Genomic DNA, 13,743 nt, shown 5'->3' with positions numbered 1-13,743 from the left:
TGTACTAGGTAATACTATTAAGGTTATTTTATAACATCTACAACAAGGGGACTATAGATGTGAACTCTACCGTTCTTCCACAAGTTTCCAACTAGTTTAGTGATTGTGTTGGCATTATGTGATTGATTATTTTGGGCAAATGAACAAACTATCGTGTAGTTGCCTAGTTGGTGCAACACTGCAGTTGTAACTGTTACATGGTAGCTTAGTAAACAAGGACTCTAGCTAACTTTTCAGTAGTTAACACTTAAATAGAATTTGCTTAGATTAACCATATCTAAATATGTAAATTTTGCATGTATACTGAAAATGTGTGGGATGATCGCATCAGATTTGGTGCAGCTCAAAAATAAAAATACACCTATACTCGGTAAGACTGATTTTCTATTTTTTTTCTGCAGCGATTGATTTTTTATGTAACATAAATTAAAACAAATTTATAGTACAAAGTATAAACAGTTGTAATCTATTTATTTATTGATTATATATAGCCATTAAAAAGAGCTGCACAACCACAGTAAAAAAGAAGACCACATGCAAAGAGAGATCCACCATGTATCCACTGAATCAAAAATGTTCAAATATTCCCCATATAAACCATTTAGCGTTTGCGGTTTTCTTTGTTACATTATGGAACATGCGTTTGGATTTTCGTCGCTGAATAGTTGAGGCGGATAAGCATGCGGGTAAGCATAAGACGGCATTTCCATAGGTGGAACCGCCACACGGGGCGGTTGGTAAAGATAGTAGTAATAAGGATTCTCTATCTTCCTCGCCTCCACAACTTTTGCTTCTTCCTCCTCACCCCCGCCACCGGTTTCACCACCTCCGCCTTTTTCCGCTGCTTCACCTTCCCCTTTGCCGCCATCTCCTTCTTTCTTCTCTTCATCCGTCGTTGCCTTTTCCTCTTTCCCTTCCTCGCCTTTGGATTCCCCTCCGTCCTTTTCTTCTCCTTTTGCTTCTTCTTTCTTCTCTCCTTCCGCCGCTGCAGCCGCAACCTCAGGTGGCGGGGGAGGCGGTGGGTCAACTTTCATAATCGCAGCATGTTTTCCAGTCCGTTTATAAACGTAATCTACTAGCTTTTGCGGTTCAAACACTCCCTTCACCGTCACTTGAGAACCCTTTAAATCCGATTCAGCAGATTCCACTCCTAAAAAGTAATTTATTCAAACAATAATGAATGAGAAAAACAAATAGCAATATCAAAGTGAAGGGCTAAAGACAATTTGACCCCACTACGTATGGTTTACATATGAATATATATGATACAGTACACATGCTTTCGACAAATAAGAAGATTATGACTAAATAAATTAGCACGTGTGTATGTGTTTTAGAGTGGCAGCAATATGATATTGATTAGATATTATGTAACAACTTTGATTAAACTAAAGAATTACACACTAACCTTTCATTCTCATGATCCGTTTCTTGATCTCCGTCGCACAAGCTTCGCAGTGCATATGAACCTTGAGGACCACCGTAACCACTACGGGAGGCTGATACAAAATGGTCGCCGGGTAATTTAAATAAAACTACTAAACTCAAATTCCATATACATAAAATACAGTTTATAACATGAAGTCATGAACCCATCGAATTAAACAATAATATACCAACCCTACCAATACACCTCCCATGTGAAATCACTGCAAAGAGAATATTCCCCTTTTAACCGAATAATAAACTAATGAGTATTTACCGTAAATAAAATAGTAATACAAAAACAAATGAATAGTCATTTCATTACCCCCCAAGAAAGCAACCCCTAAAATCACCTCCTCTTTTTTTTTTTTCCTTTAGTAATATCAAATTTACTAAACAAAAAAATCAATAAAGAAAGTTACCTCCACTTTCTTCTCTTCCACTTTGGGTTTCTCCTCTTCTGCTTTCTTTTCCGGTGGTTGAGACGGCGGGGGAATCGGAGAAAGAAGCACAACTTGACGGTGGGTCTTCCTTTGAACTCTGGCTAATACTTTTAATGGATCAGCTTTCTCTCCCTTCACCACCACTTTCCCCGATTTACAATCAGTCATCACATCTTCCACTCCTAAATAAATCAAACCAAAAATCCAAGATTCACTTCATATTTATCTATATTATCAAATATATTACCATGTTTTTTACAAAAAAAAGAAAAAAACATATTACCATGTTTACCAAAAACAGAATTCCTAGTTTGGTTGTTTTTACTTACATATAATATTAATAATTAAAAGCATAGCCCAACCTTTATATGGTCCTACGCACAAAATATATAATAATTACTAACGATACTTATACACAAAATCAACCAAAAACTGTAGTTGACAGAAACAAGATATAGTTACAGTAATTTACTTATCAGTTGTGTGTAATTTGTAGGGAAAAGTACCTCAATAGATGCTCCGAGTGTATGTGTTTCTATTTTTAAATGGACCACAACATTGATCATCTTAAACAAAAATAGATCGTTGTAAAAGCAAGCGGCAAACGTTTGGATAGTGAAACTATTCCATGAAAAAACTAAAATGTAAATATATTTTCAAAGAAACGTGTACATGTAGATGAAATGCAAAAAAAAATTATATAAATATGCACTTTTATACATACCTTCAAAGCCTTTGAGGCAACGGCGGACTTTTCTAGCACAGCCTTCACAGTGCATGTAAACCTTAAGGACAATCTCTTGCGGCGGAGGAGGTGGTGCTGGAGCCTCCGGCGCCGCCGGTGGAGACTCATCTTTGGATTCTTTAGTAGGCTCTCCTTCTTGAGTTTTCTTCTCAGATTCTTCTCCTTTTTTCTCATCAGCCTCCACTTTCTTTTCTTCTCCTTCTTTTTTCTCCTCTTCTGGTTTCTTCTCCTCTGCTGCTTCTGGTTTCTTCTCCTCCTGGAACCCAAGAAAAATTAGTCTTAATTGAAATAAATTTATTGTTGTTATTATTCATTGAGTTTTGAAAATATGATATAAGAGTTTGGGATTTTCTTGAACCTCTCCCATTTTTTGTTTTTTGTTAAGTTGTGAGTGTTTCTATGTTCACAAAAAAATTGATATGCCCAAAGGGAGGCTTATAAATCTCTCTCACGCCTTCTCTCTCTCTCTCTCTCTCTCTCTCTCTCTCTCTAAGGAACCACTTGGGTGTTGGTACGAAGGTAGAACTGTGGACCTCAAGATCTGAAAAGAAATGTAAATTATTTTGTATTACTCCTTTTAAACATGACTTATACGTGAATCTGTTTTTAAGTTAATTGATTATTATTTTAGTATGTGATTTAATATTTTGTTCAATTGTTTATCAGTCAAAATGCACCTAATGCTCACGCAATATGTGTTCATCCATATATAGTTAAAACTGTCAAAACGCAATTCTAGACCTCGAGATTGACAGTTAAGTGGAATTGCCCTCTTACGTATTTTAATTTTATGTATTTTTAATACACTATTTTAACAAATGGTTTAAATCTTTTATACAAGTATGTATGGGTGTACATTTTAGAAAATCTATTCAAATCGAACTTTATACCATTGTGGAAACCAAATTAGCTTACTTTGACAAAACAATTCAAAATTTTATCTTGATTATATATATATATATATATATATATATATATATATAAAAATATAATTAACATTGAGAAAAGGTTCTAACAAGTCCATATATCCTTCCAAGTTTTCATTATATTTCCAATCATAATTATTCCTAAACAATGGATTAAAAAGAAATTCAATCATGGATTGTTTGTCAATAGCTATAGCTTTTAAGTTTGTATTGTTAGGGATTAGAGAGAAATGCCCCACACCTTTTAAGAAACATTTATAGACAACTTCTGTGCTAATATTCTTTCCAAAAAAAACTTATGTGCTAATATATACCTAATGCAAATTCGAAAAAAAAAACATTATTCTTTCATTTTCCAAAGCACTTCCTATTCGAATGGAATAAAAATGCGTGTTATCAACATGAGATGTCCATGGCGAAGTGAATCAACACGGTATTGGTGATAACAACTAATACCTATGGCTGTTGTTGCTAAACCTTAAGTTCCAATGAGCTTAATTCAATCTACAAATGAGCGAACAATGGTGACATAGTATAATGGCACAGGATTACCCTTAATACATATAGAACATGCGCGCGCACACGTAATAAATCTTAAAAGTTCAACACTATTGTATTTACGAGGCTAACAATTCTTCTTATCTTTTTGGAGTAAACCATTTGAAATCCAGGGATATATAGTCTAAGAGCATCTCCAATGTAAAACTCAAATTTTTCCTCCAAAATGAAATAAAAGTGAAAATAGAGTAAAAGTGAAAATAGAGTAAAAGTGAAAATAGAGTAAAATTACTCCAATCCTATTCCATTTTTCACTCCATAATGGAGTGATGAACAAAAAAAAAAAATAGATTACTCCATTTATGGAGTAAATTTCATTATAGAGTGAGATATGAAGTTGGGTTAGAGCATTCCTTACTCCATATTCACTTTTACTCCATTTTAGAGGAAACAATGGAGTAGGGATGGAGATGCTCTAAAAAGATAATGTATACTATTCTCAAAAAAGAAGAAGCTAATGGATACTCTGTATCCTTTGTTAATTGAAATTATTTCACATTCTAAGTATATATATGTAGAAGTATATCTGTCAAATTGATTGCTTACCTCAACTTATAGTACACATTTATTCCCTCCACCAGATAGTAAAAATGATAGAATAAATTGATTTTTTTACCTCAACTACACAGTTCAGATGATCTTTTCTTTTTTGAAACGATGAGAATCTAATGCTTGATAACTCGGTCTCTCTTTTTCTGGGGCAAAAACTTGATAACTCTTTAATTAAGTGAACTTCCGTTACATGAAAGTAAGCGAGGACTGGTAATTGGTTATCTTGGACAAAGTGAAAATCAAATGTGTTTTTCGTTTTTTAGTTGGTCGTCTTAAAACATAAAATAAAATGATCATTGAAGGGCTTACCTTGACACAAGGGGTCGGGTCATGCACAACCAAATATACCAAATTGCAAAACATTTCTTACATTGCAATTTACTTTTATATATTTACAGATGCAATCAATTGCATCTCTTACTATATCATATCATCATCAATGTGTTTCTCCGGATACAATGTTCTCATTGTCTGCAAACAGTAATAGTATTATGATCAAACAAATCGATTTTAAGCCAAAAGTTAAAATGAGATTTGTATATGTAAACTTAAGTTCATATATCTAAACTGTTAGTAATGATTTCAGTAGGGAGAGGTTGACAAAAAGAAAAAAAAATCGAGAGGGAATGATAATATTATCACCTCGACTTCCCCATGCATTGATTACTGACGTGGCGCCAAGTAAGACTTCACACGCGTGGTGCATGAACTTTGGATCGCACTGTGGGACAAAGTTTTGTATTACCGAGGCTTACACATGGACGTTGCCGAGTTGGATTCTTCTGTTTTCTCGACTTAAAAAGAGTTCTTAAATATACGTTACTTTTCCTTTTTTTTCCTTTGGTTCTTTTTATAATTCTAATGATAGTAAACAAATCAAAGAGCAGTAGAGCACGTGAAACCGAAATACGTTACAAATCATGAAAATATTAATTTACAGAGCAAAACACTGTTGAACGTTGAAACGATTACTTTTATTTTTGTTAAAGAACGTTGAAACATTTACATAAATATATGAACAGAAACAAAGAAATTCCTGCAACTGCTAAACTTATAGAATATATATAAATTTGTAAAATACTAACTTTAGTGGTAAAATGGTGAAAGTCAAGTGATTAAGTTAATAAGGCTCATTTATAAAAGAAAAAGAGTTAATAAGGCTGATAAAATAGTAGAAATACCATTAGCTATTGATCATCAATATTAAAAAAAAAAATCAATATCTCATTTGGTATGAGTAGAACCGTACGGTTATATTTTTAATATCCGGTTTGATAAAATAGAATAGTTCTGTTACAATTTGAGATTTTGTCGCACTTTTATGGCAGTGATATAAATGATGAATCTGGTAAAATTAAATGCTTTTGGCAGAGAAAGAATCCAAGAGCTGACGCAGACACGTCAGTAATAATAATAACGTAACGGCCGTTTCTGTTGGCTCTTGTTTTTTTTCTTCTTCACACCATTCTTGCGTTCTTCCTACCTCAAACTTAACGGTGTAAGTTGTTGGCGTTAACAAGAGCCTAATAAAAGTAATTGGTCAAAAGAACGTGATTATTACCTAATTACCTTTTTACCAGAAACAAAAGTCGACCGTGGTAAGAGTTCTATTAGATTATTTCAAAAGTGGCATAAATTAGTTAATATTTACAGTAGACGTAGTTTTCTCTGACATTCTTTAGTAGATAGCTAGATATGGGTGATCTTTTAAAAATATGGTTTCGCGGTATTAAAGACTGTACAATCACATGGTGTTAATGTTATGATATTCAAAGTTACAGAATAGAAATATCACATTAAAAACGCTGAACATTATAACTTACAGAATTAAGAACCCATACTCTGTTGATTACTCAATTTCTGAAAAGCTATAACTGTTGTTCGTCCTTTTCTTCTTCTTTCTATTGTATGTTTTGAAAGTATACTCTTACCACCATTTTTTTCCAAAACATAACCCATGACGTCCTGATAAACTGATATTATGTTTTCTTTTTAAAAATATCAAAAAGTTATTATGTTTTCTTTTTAAATATAGAAAGCATCTCCAAACATCTTAAACTCTAACTTGAAACGACAAATCGATGTTTTTGGCCGTGACATATATCGAAATAGAAGTAAAGAAAACCGAACTAATTGTAGTTACATGCAAAGTGTGTATTAATTTTCTAAGTAGTGTGGAAAGATATATGATATATCCTTCATCTGAAATGACAGTAACTTATCGCCTTCTTGTTCACTATTGTCATCATTGAGATTTTCAATCATCGTCCCTATACAGGTGTTTGATATTATATTCTTCAGGTATATATATGTTTGAAACCCCCCCCCCCCCCCCCCCCCCCCCCCCCCCCAATTTTCATGATCGTATTATACCTATTACGAGACAAGTATGACACCACCAATCTGAAAAGACCATCTTAACTGTATGTCGAAACATTCGAAAGGTAACTTTCAAAATGTTATACTCTCTTTAAATGAGTACGAAAAAGAAGAAAAATGCTTCGTATATGCGGATGACTTGTGTTGTTGTGGTAGACAAACATTTTTTTTTACTGAAGTAAACAAACATTTTTTCACACAACTCCTCGCTATATATTAAAAAAAATATTCTAACGAGGAGAAATAAAACATCTAATGGTCAGTACTCAGTAGCATCAATCAAGTTTATTCGATTAATAATTATTCTTCCAAGTAATTTGTTTGTCAAATCAACTTTAATTTTTTAAAAACATTAAAGCGTATAATTTTTGAGTTCTGTAATCAAACTTATATTTTTATTTTCAAGTTATAAACCAAAATTGGACCTGGGTTCGAGTGGAGCATGCGCCTATTTTTTTTATCACAAAAAAAAAGTTATAAACCAAAATTATCAAACATCTGAAAGTGTGCAGCATAAACCAAACATTAATATGTATGGTTCTCTTTTTACAGCATAGCATAGGAGATCACCAAATTTGAAGTTGGATAAGTACAAATATACAATGAAAGATTACCATCCATTAATCCAGCATGCACACTAACGAGGCTGGTCGCTTTTCGTAACGCCTAAAGAAGATCAGTACACATCCGAAAAAGAAGAAGAAAATTTATAACACTAATGAAACAAGTGTTTGAGATTGCAAAAGATTCTTCGTTTTTTCAGGAAAAGAAAAGAGCTATAAAGATATAATGAACAAAACCAAAGGTACTTTTGTGTCTGCATCCAAAACAAGTACATTGTGACATATTAAAGATAAGATTTCTTATCTCATAATCTGTGGATTCCTTCCCTTTCTTTTGTTTTGTCATTGATGGTTCGATTAATTTTCGATTACAAATAAATAATCTACGAAAACTATATAGATAATATGCAATTGACTAAAGGATCAGAGTACATGATGCTTGAATAAACAAAACCCGGTTTAGTCCAGTTTGAATTATAATTAGAGAGATCCACCTTTTGCCTTTCCAGTTTTGCAATTGCATTATTCAGTTTAGCAAATTTATCCTGAAAGTTGGAACTGAAAGAATGTTTTAAAGCATACAATAAACTTTTAAGTAGAAGGCATACACTATAGAGATAAAAAAAAAAGAACATAATTGCATTATCTGAAGAAACTATTCAGTTTCAAAAAAGTTTTTCTTTTATAAATTACCTGGATTCAAACTTGAAATTATAGTTTCACAGTCTGATTGTAAAGGTACTTGCTGAATAATAATCTTCAAAAATAAAAGTTGGAGTAAGAAAACTAGAACTCACAAGCTCGTCTAGTAACATAAAATAACATCATGAACTGATTATCTATCATTCACAAAAAAAATTATCTAATCAAAACATGAAATTACGAGAATCATATTTATTTTGTTTTTTAGGAAAATTGTTTGCTAACTATAAAAATAATACTCGATCATATACCTACACATATAAACAAAAATAATTGTGTTGTTAAAAAAATATGTGTTAATTTTTTTAAATACTATATGAATGACATAACAACATCAATGAATTACAATATACATATGTTATGTTACTAATATCATTTCACTAGCTAAAAATGGGTCATATCTAAAAGACAACAATTTCTAATGAGAAATTCCTCACTCTAACACTGAAAAATTAGCCATAACACACGTCTAAAAGATGAAATAAACAAAAAAAATACATAGAGAAAATATTCAAATACAATACTATACAACAACAAAATATAAGAACATGTCAATAAATATAATACATGCTTGTTTCTGTTTTACATATGAATTTTAGAAATTTTTGCATTTAGTTCTTAAGGACCATATAAAAACTTTGTTTGTAGTCTAGGGGTTAACTGGTGATACATTGTATTCATAAAAAAATTTAATAATTAAAAAATAATAATATAAAGTATAAGAAGATAAATAGAGAGTTGATCAAAAAAAAAAAAGATAACTAGAGAAATGTCTCGAAAACATTATTTAAATTTATCTTAGTAGAGTATTTGGGATTTAAAACCTATTTAGAATTTTTTTTTGCAATTTGTTTCTGATAATTTATTCTATTTGAAGATCTCATACCATTTTAAAATGTATGTAAAAGAATACAAGGCTTTAAAATTAATTTTCGCAACATGTATCTTTATTATTTCTTATTAGCTATATACACAATGTTTGTAAGTTTCAATTACAGTCAGTTCACCAAAATATTCTATCTTTCAAATAAAAATTCATGAAATGCACTGAAATATTTCCAGTAGAATTTTTTTAGATAAATATTATATTTCTTATCAGGAACATGTAACAAAATTCATTAGTCATATATGATAAATTTATTCATGTTAATAAGTTATAATTAAAATGATAAAATACTATAAAATTTCCTAAGTGTATATTATTTGAGTGCATAATAGGATATTATTGCAATAATAGAAATACAATCACTTTTAACATAATATTTTTTTCTCGTCGTTAAGTAAAGAAAATTAAAAATTAATTTATTATTTTTGTAAATTTCATCTGAACACGCTTATAAATCGACTGCTACTCTTGACTAAACCGCAACACAAGTTTTAGCCATGAGTAACTTTTACGGTGTATCCGATGATATCTTAACTAATATTATGTCAAGACTTCCGGCTAAACCATTTGCCGCTGCTGCTTGTGTTAACCATTCATGGAATCGAATTTCCGATCATATTCTTTCTCGACCCCGACTTACTTCTGGTCTTTCTCTTGCCGAATCTCCCGAGGTAAAAAAAAAGTTTTATATGAATAATCAATGTTTCTTTATATTCAAATATATAATCTATGTTTTATAGGATTTCTTGAATAGGAAAAAAAAATCATAGTTATTGCATCAATACTGTGTGGATATCATTGTTGTTTTTACTAGATGTAACATTGTAAACGCTTTGCATAGATCGCCGTGGATGAAGCCCTTGAAATGGCCTTATCCAAACCAATCCGGCCACATTTCGCAATTGCTTTTGTCGGTTTACATTTTCCCATAGAAGAGATCCATAACCGGGTAACTAATTCCATTGTGTAATTGAATCTTCAAATGCTAGAAAATTAAAAAGAAAGATTATTCACTTTTAGTGACTTATTCAACTATAATCAGATTGCAAGTAAAATTGGTGCAAATACGATCCTAATTACGACTGCTTCCCTTGGAACCATCGATGCAGATTCGATTACTAATGAACTCGAAGAGGTAAACTAAAATTAATCATGACATTTTATCATTACTATATAAAATTAGTTAATTCGCTATAAATATTTCGTAATTAATTTTTGATAGATGAAATGGGAAGATGATGAAGATGCAGTGATTACGGACGATGACATGTACCTAGGAGTCACACTGATAATTGGGTTCGTACCCGGTTTGAAAATCAATGTTGTCCCTCTCCTACATACCAACACAGTATGTTAATAAATCTAAAATCAGACTTTATTTTAATTAATTTACGTCAAATGGTCCTAATTGCGTCGATGTATAGGAGCCACAAATGCCGATGGTCGACGAATTCATTTCGGACGTAAGAGATTTCACGGTTCTGGTCGCCGGTAATACAAACCCTGACCCGGTTGGTATAATGCTGTTTGGGGTGAGAATTCTTCAATTTTAAACTCATCTTCAGTTTGGTTAGGGTAGACAGACTCGGTTTTGAATCAGTTGAAAACCGGTTACTAGGTTTTATGTTTTAACCAGACCCTAATAATAAGTAAACTTAATAAATTTCATTTGAACTATTTTTTCCATGATTATATTGGAACTAACTTATCGTTTTTTTTCTAGGATCATTGTAGGAATCTGAAACCTATCCTCGCCGAAATTGGTGAGATCTGATTACATAATTATATCAGCAACATAGTTCATAAACCGTTCTTCCATTCTTCTTCTTGTTTGTAGATGCAAAGATATCAAGAGAAACCGTTATGATCGGTGATGCGCACAACTATTTCGTTTGTACCAACGCTGAAGTTGACAATATTGATACCACTCTTTACACCGTAGACGCGGTCGCACTTGTTTTCGCCAGAGATAACCTAAACAACAATGAAGGTACACAAGTTCTTAGCTGAAAATTACACTTAAGAAAAAGACTACAAATATAATATTTTGTTGACTGAAAAAAAGAAAAAGAAATCACGCATACTAAAATACTAGTTGCATGCAGTGGAAATCAAATTTCACGTGGGGATTTCAAGTGGGATAATCCCAATTGGTCCAAAAATAGAGATACTCGACGTGTTGGTGCACGAGGGAAAAACAACATGGTTATTCGCTAGAACACAAGGCGAAGTATGGCCACTTGATGCTTATAATCTCATTCTGTCTCTTCATACACTGGTAATCATCTCTATGTTCCATACTTCTATGCGAATGCAATTCATGCATATATATACATAATCTGCGATGAGATTTACATATGATATTGCAGATTATAGATAAGCCGTATTTTCTATATATCGGTGTTTCAAAAGAAACCGAACCGCTAGACGGAGGTCCGTCCATAAAATATAGAGAGTTCTATGAGGTCATTGGGTAAGATTATATGCATTATTTTGCATAAACCACCAACAATTTAGCATTTTTTCATGAAAATATAATTTTATTTTGTTGCTCAACTATGAATGATTGTTAACAGGACACAACAGATAATGTTTAGTGTCGCGGGCACGGGTATAAATCCAGGCGATATTTGTATGTTTTATCACTCAGATATGGACTCTGCAATGGGTTCCAGCAACGATGTTTACAACCGTTTTCATCATCTCGTCGAACCCCCGCCTCGTCATCATCAAGCTTACGGCCAGTTGGGTTCGAGTAGCCGAACAAACAGAGAGAAAGTGTTTGGAGGGTTCATGTTTGCTAGCTCGAACCGTGGAGACAAGTATTTTGGGAATTCAGTAACGGATTGCATGCCGTTTTACGAGAATTTTCCTGGGGTACCATTCACAGGAACTTTTTGCTTTGAACCTATCGGACGTTCTCCCGTTTTGGAAGAGGAAGAGGAATGGCAGAGTGATGAGAATCGGTTCAACATGCAGGCCTTTAATACAATCCATCTGGTCATGTCTTATAAGAAGACAGCATGAATCTTAACTAGTCTTATCTTATTAAGACATCATGAATGCTATAAACTTATATATGGTGTGTAAGAATAATTTACTTCAGCTAAAACTATTTTAGCTGAAGTAGAACTTTATTATATATATAGTTTGCTTTTATCCAGCCAAAATCAGTTTAAAATTTGAGTCTTACAAAAGAAACCAAAAAAATGAGAAGACAAGGGTTCGAATGTTTTGATGTTCTTCAGCTACTTATTGCATTATGCACGAGAGACCTCGTACTATCAGGTAAGCACGTGAAACACACAAGAGAAGCTTTGAGGAAAAGAGAGATTTATGAATCTCTAAACACTGATTCCAAGGGACTTCTTGAACTTCTCTACCTCTAAGTAGACAGTAGAGTAAGGAAGGAACTCAGAGAAGTAATCTCCGCTTAAGTGGTTGATGGCTACAGCGAGTTTCGGAATCTCTAAAGTTTCCTCGTTAGTTAGAGTTCTTATGAATCTTGCAGGATTACCTCCCCATAGTTCACCTGATGGGATCCTTCTTCCTGGTGGCACCACCGAACCAGCTTCGAGGATTGAGCGGGTCTCGACCAGTGAACCTTCCATTAGTATCGAGTGTTGCCCAATGATGCACTCTGGTTCGATGGTACATGATCTCAGAAGACTGTATGCACCTACTGTCACGTATCTATCGATCAACGTCTCTGCTGGTAATCCTGAAAATTTTCAAAATAGACAGTAACCCTAGAATCATTAAATATCAAAAAGCCAATCAGATCATAGAGACTGTGGTGCTAATCTACTAAACTCTACTATTGAGCTCAACAACATAGCAGTGAGATTCTTGATTCCTGTCTAACATTATCTTGATTCCATAACAGAAATTGGATAATTAGAATTTCTGAGAATGGAGTGAACAGTAACCTGTTGGGGACGACCACGCGGCATGGACAACGCACCGTTCCTGCACATTCGAGCAGAACCCGAGGGTGATTTTGTTGAGATCCCCGCGCAAAACGGCGCCGTTCCAGACGGACGAGCCGTCCCAGACTGTGACCTGACCGGCCAACACAACGTTTGGTGCCACGTAGGCGTCAACGGCAACCTTCGGAAGCCACTGCCCCAAGGGAATGATCTGTCTCTGTCCCCTGTAGTCCCACTTCACACGATCCGGCGACGGCGACACCGTCAGTTGTGGCTTCGGCGCCTCTGTCTTGACCGCGACCGCCGCTTCCGCAGCGAAGTAGCGACGGATCAGGTTAGAAGCTACTCCTCTCCGAGAGAATCGAGCTATTGAAGTCGCCATTGCTGATAGATTTGCCAAGACGAAAGTGCGGAGAAATGTGGTCGTCGGGAGACTCGGATGAAACAGAACGAGATGCAGATTAGGCTTTAATGGGCTTATTACAACAAGCCCAATAATAGATGATACGGCGTCGTTTTAGAGGTCCACAGATCAATCTGCTTTGTGCTTTGAATTAAGAAGTGAAAAGACTTTTCAACTAACAGTTTGATTGTACGTTGTAACCTATCAAGTGGCATTCGATAAAGGAACCAAT

At 33.8% G+C, this 13,743-nt stretch overlaps 3 protein-coding genes across 5 annotated transcripts; 1 reads left to right on the top strand and 2 right to left on the bottom strand.

Annotated features, from left to right (window-relative positions):
* Positions 1-450: 450 nt before the first annotated feature.
* LOC103873765 (heavy metal-associated isoprenylated plant protein 7) lies at positions 451-7,660 on the bottom strand. 3 transcript variants are annotated; one of them, XM_009152160.3, is made up of 5 exons: positions 7,643-7,660; positions 2,593-2,869; positions 1,848-2,050; positions 1,409-1,499; positions 451-1,150 (listed from the first exon to the last, which is right to left on the bottom strand). In XM_009152160.3, the coding sequence occupies exons 1-5, from the start codon at positions 7,643-7,645 to the stop codon at positions 624-626; spliced, it is 1,101 nt and encodes a 366-aa protein (XP_009150408.1). In that variant the 5' UTR covers positions 7,646-7,660; the 3' UTR covers positions 451-623. The 3 variants fall into 3 exon arrangements, with proteins under 3 accessions (XP_009150408.1, XP_009150406.1, XP_009150407.1); XM_009152158.3 differs by lacking the exon at positions 7,643-7,660 and adding an exon at positions 5,292-5,324; XM_009152159.3 differs by lacking the exon at positions 7,643-7,660 and adding an exon at positions 2,972-3,222.
* Positions 7,661-7,892: 232 nt separating this feature from the next.
* Positions 7,893-12,360, top strand: LOC103873763 (F-box/LRR-repeat protein At5g63520). The gene is made up of 10 exons (XM_009152156.3): positions 7,893-9,850; positions 10,021-10,128; positions 10,222-10,314; positions 10,402-10,527; positions 10,604-10,711; positions 10,903-10,942; positions 11,017-11,169; positions 11,285-11,457; positions 11,549-11,652; positions 11,756-12,360. Exons 1-10 carry the CDS (start codon positions 9,677-9,679, stop codon positions 12,204-12,206), a joined length of 1,530 nt encoding a protein of 509 aa, XP_009150404.1. The 5' UTR covers positions 7,893-9,676; the 3' UTR covers positions 12,207-12,360.
* Positions 12,274-13,727, bottom strand: LOC103873764 (gamma carbonic anhydrase-like 1, mitochondrial). The gene is made up of 2 exons (XM_009152157.3): positions 13,109-13,727; positions 12,274-12,900 (listed from the first exon to the last, which is right to left on the bottom strand). Exons 1-2 carry the CDS (start codon positions 13,488-13,490, stop codon positions 12,524-12,526), a joined length of 759 nt encoding a protein of 252 aa, XP_009150405.1. The 5' UTR covers positions 13,491-13,727; the 3' UTR covers positions 12,274-12,523.
* Between the last annotated feature and the right edge of the window lie 16 nt (positions 13,728-13,743).

The sequence above is a fragment of the Brassica rapa genome, chromosome A06, assembly GCF_000309985.2.
Source record: "Brassica rapa cultivar Chiifu-401-42 chromosome A06, CAAS_Brap_v3.01, whole genome shotgun sequence".
Classification (NCBI taxonomy): domain Eukaryota; kingdom Viridiplantae; phylum Streptophyta; class Magnoliopsida; order Brassicales; family Brassicaceae; genus Brassica; species Brassica rapa.
Note: the sequence above shows the minus strand (reverse complement) of the source record. Positions and strands in the feature narration are given on the sequence as shown.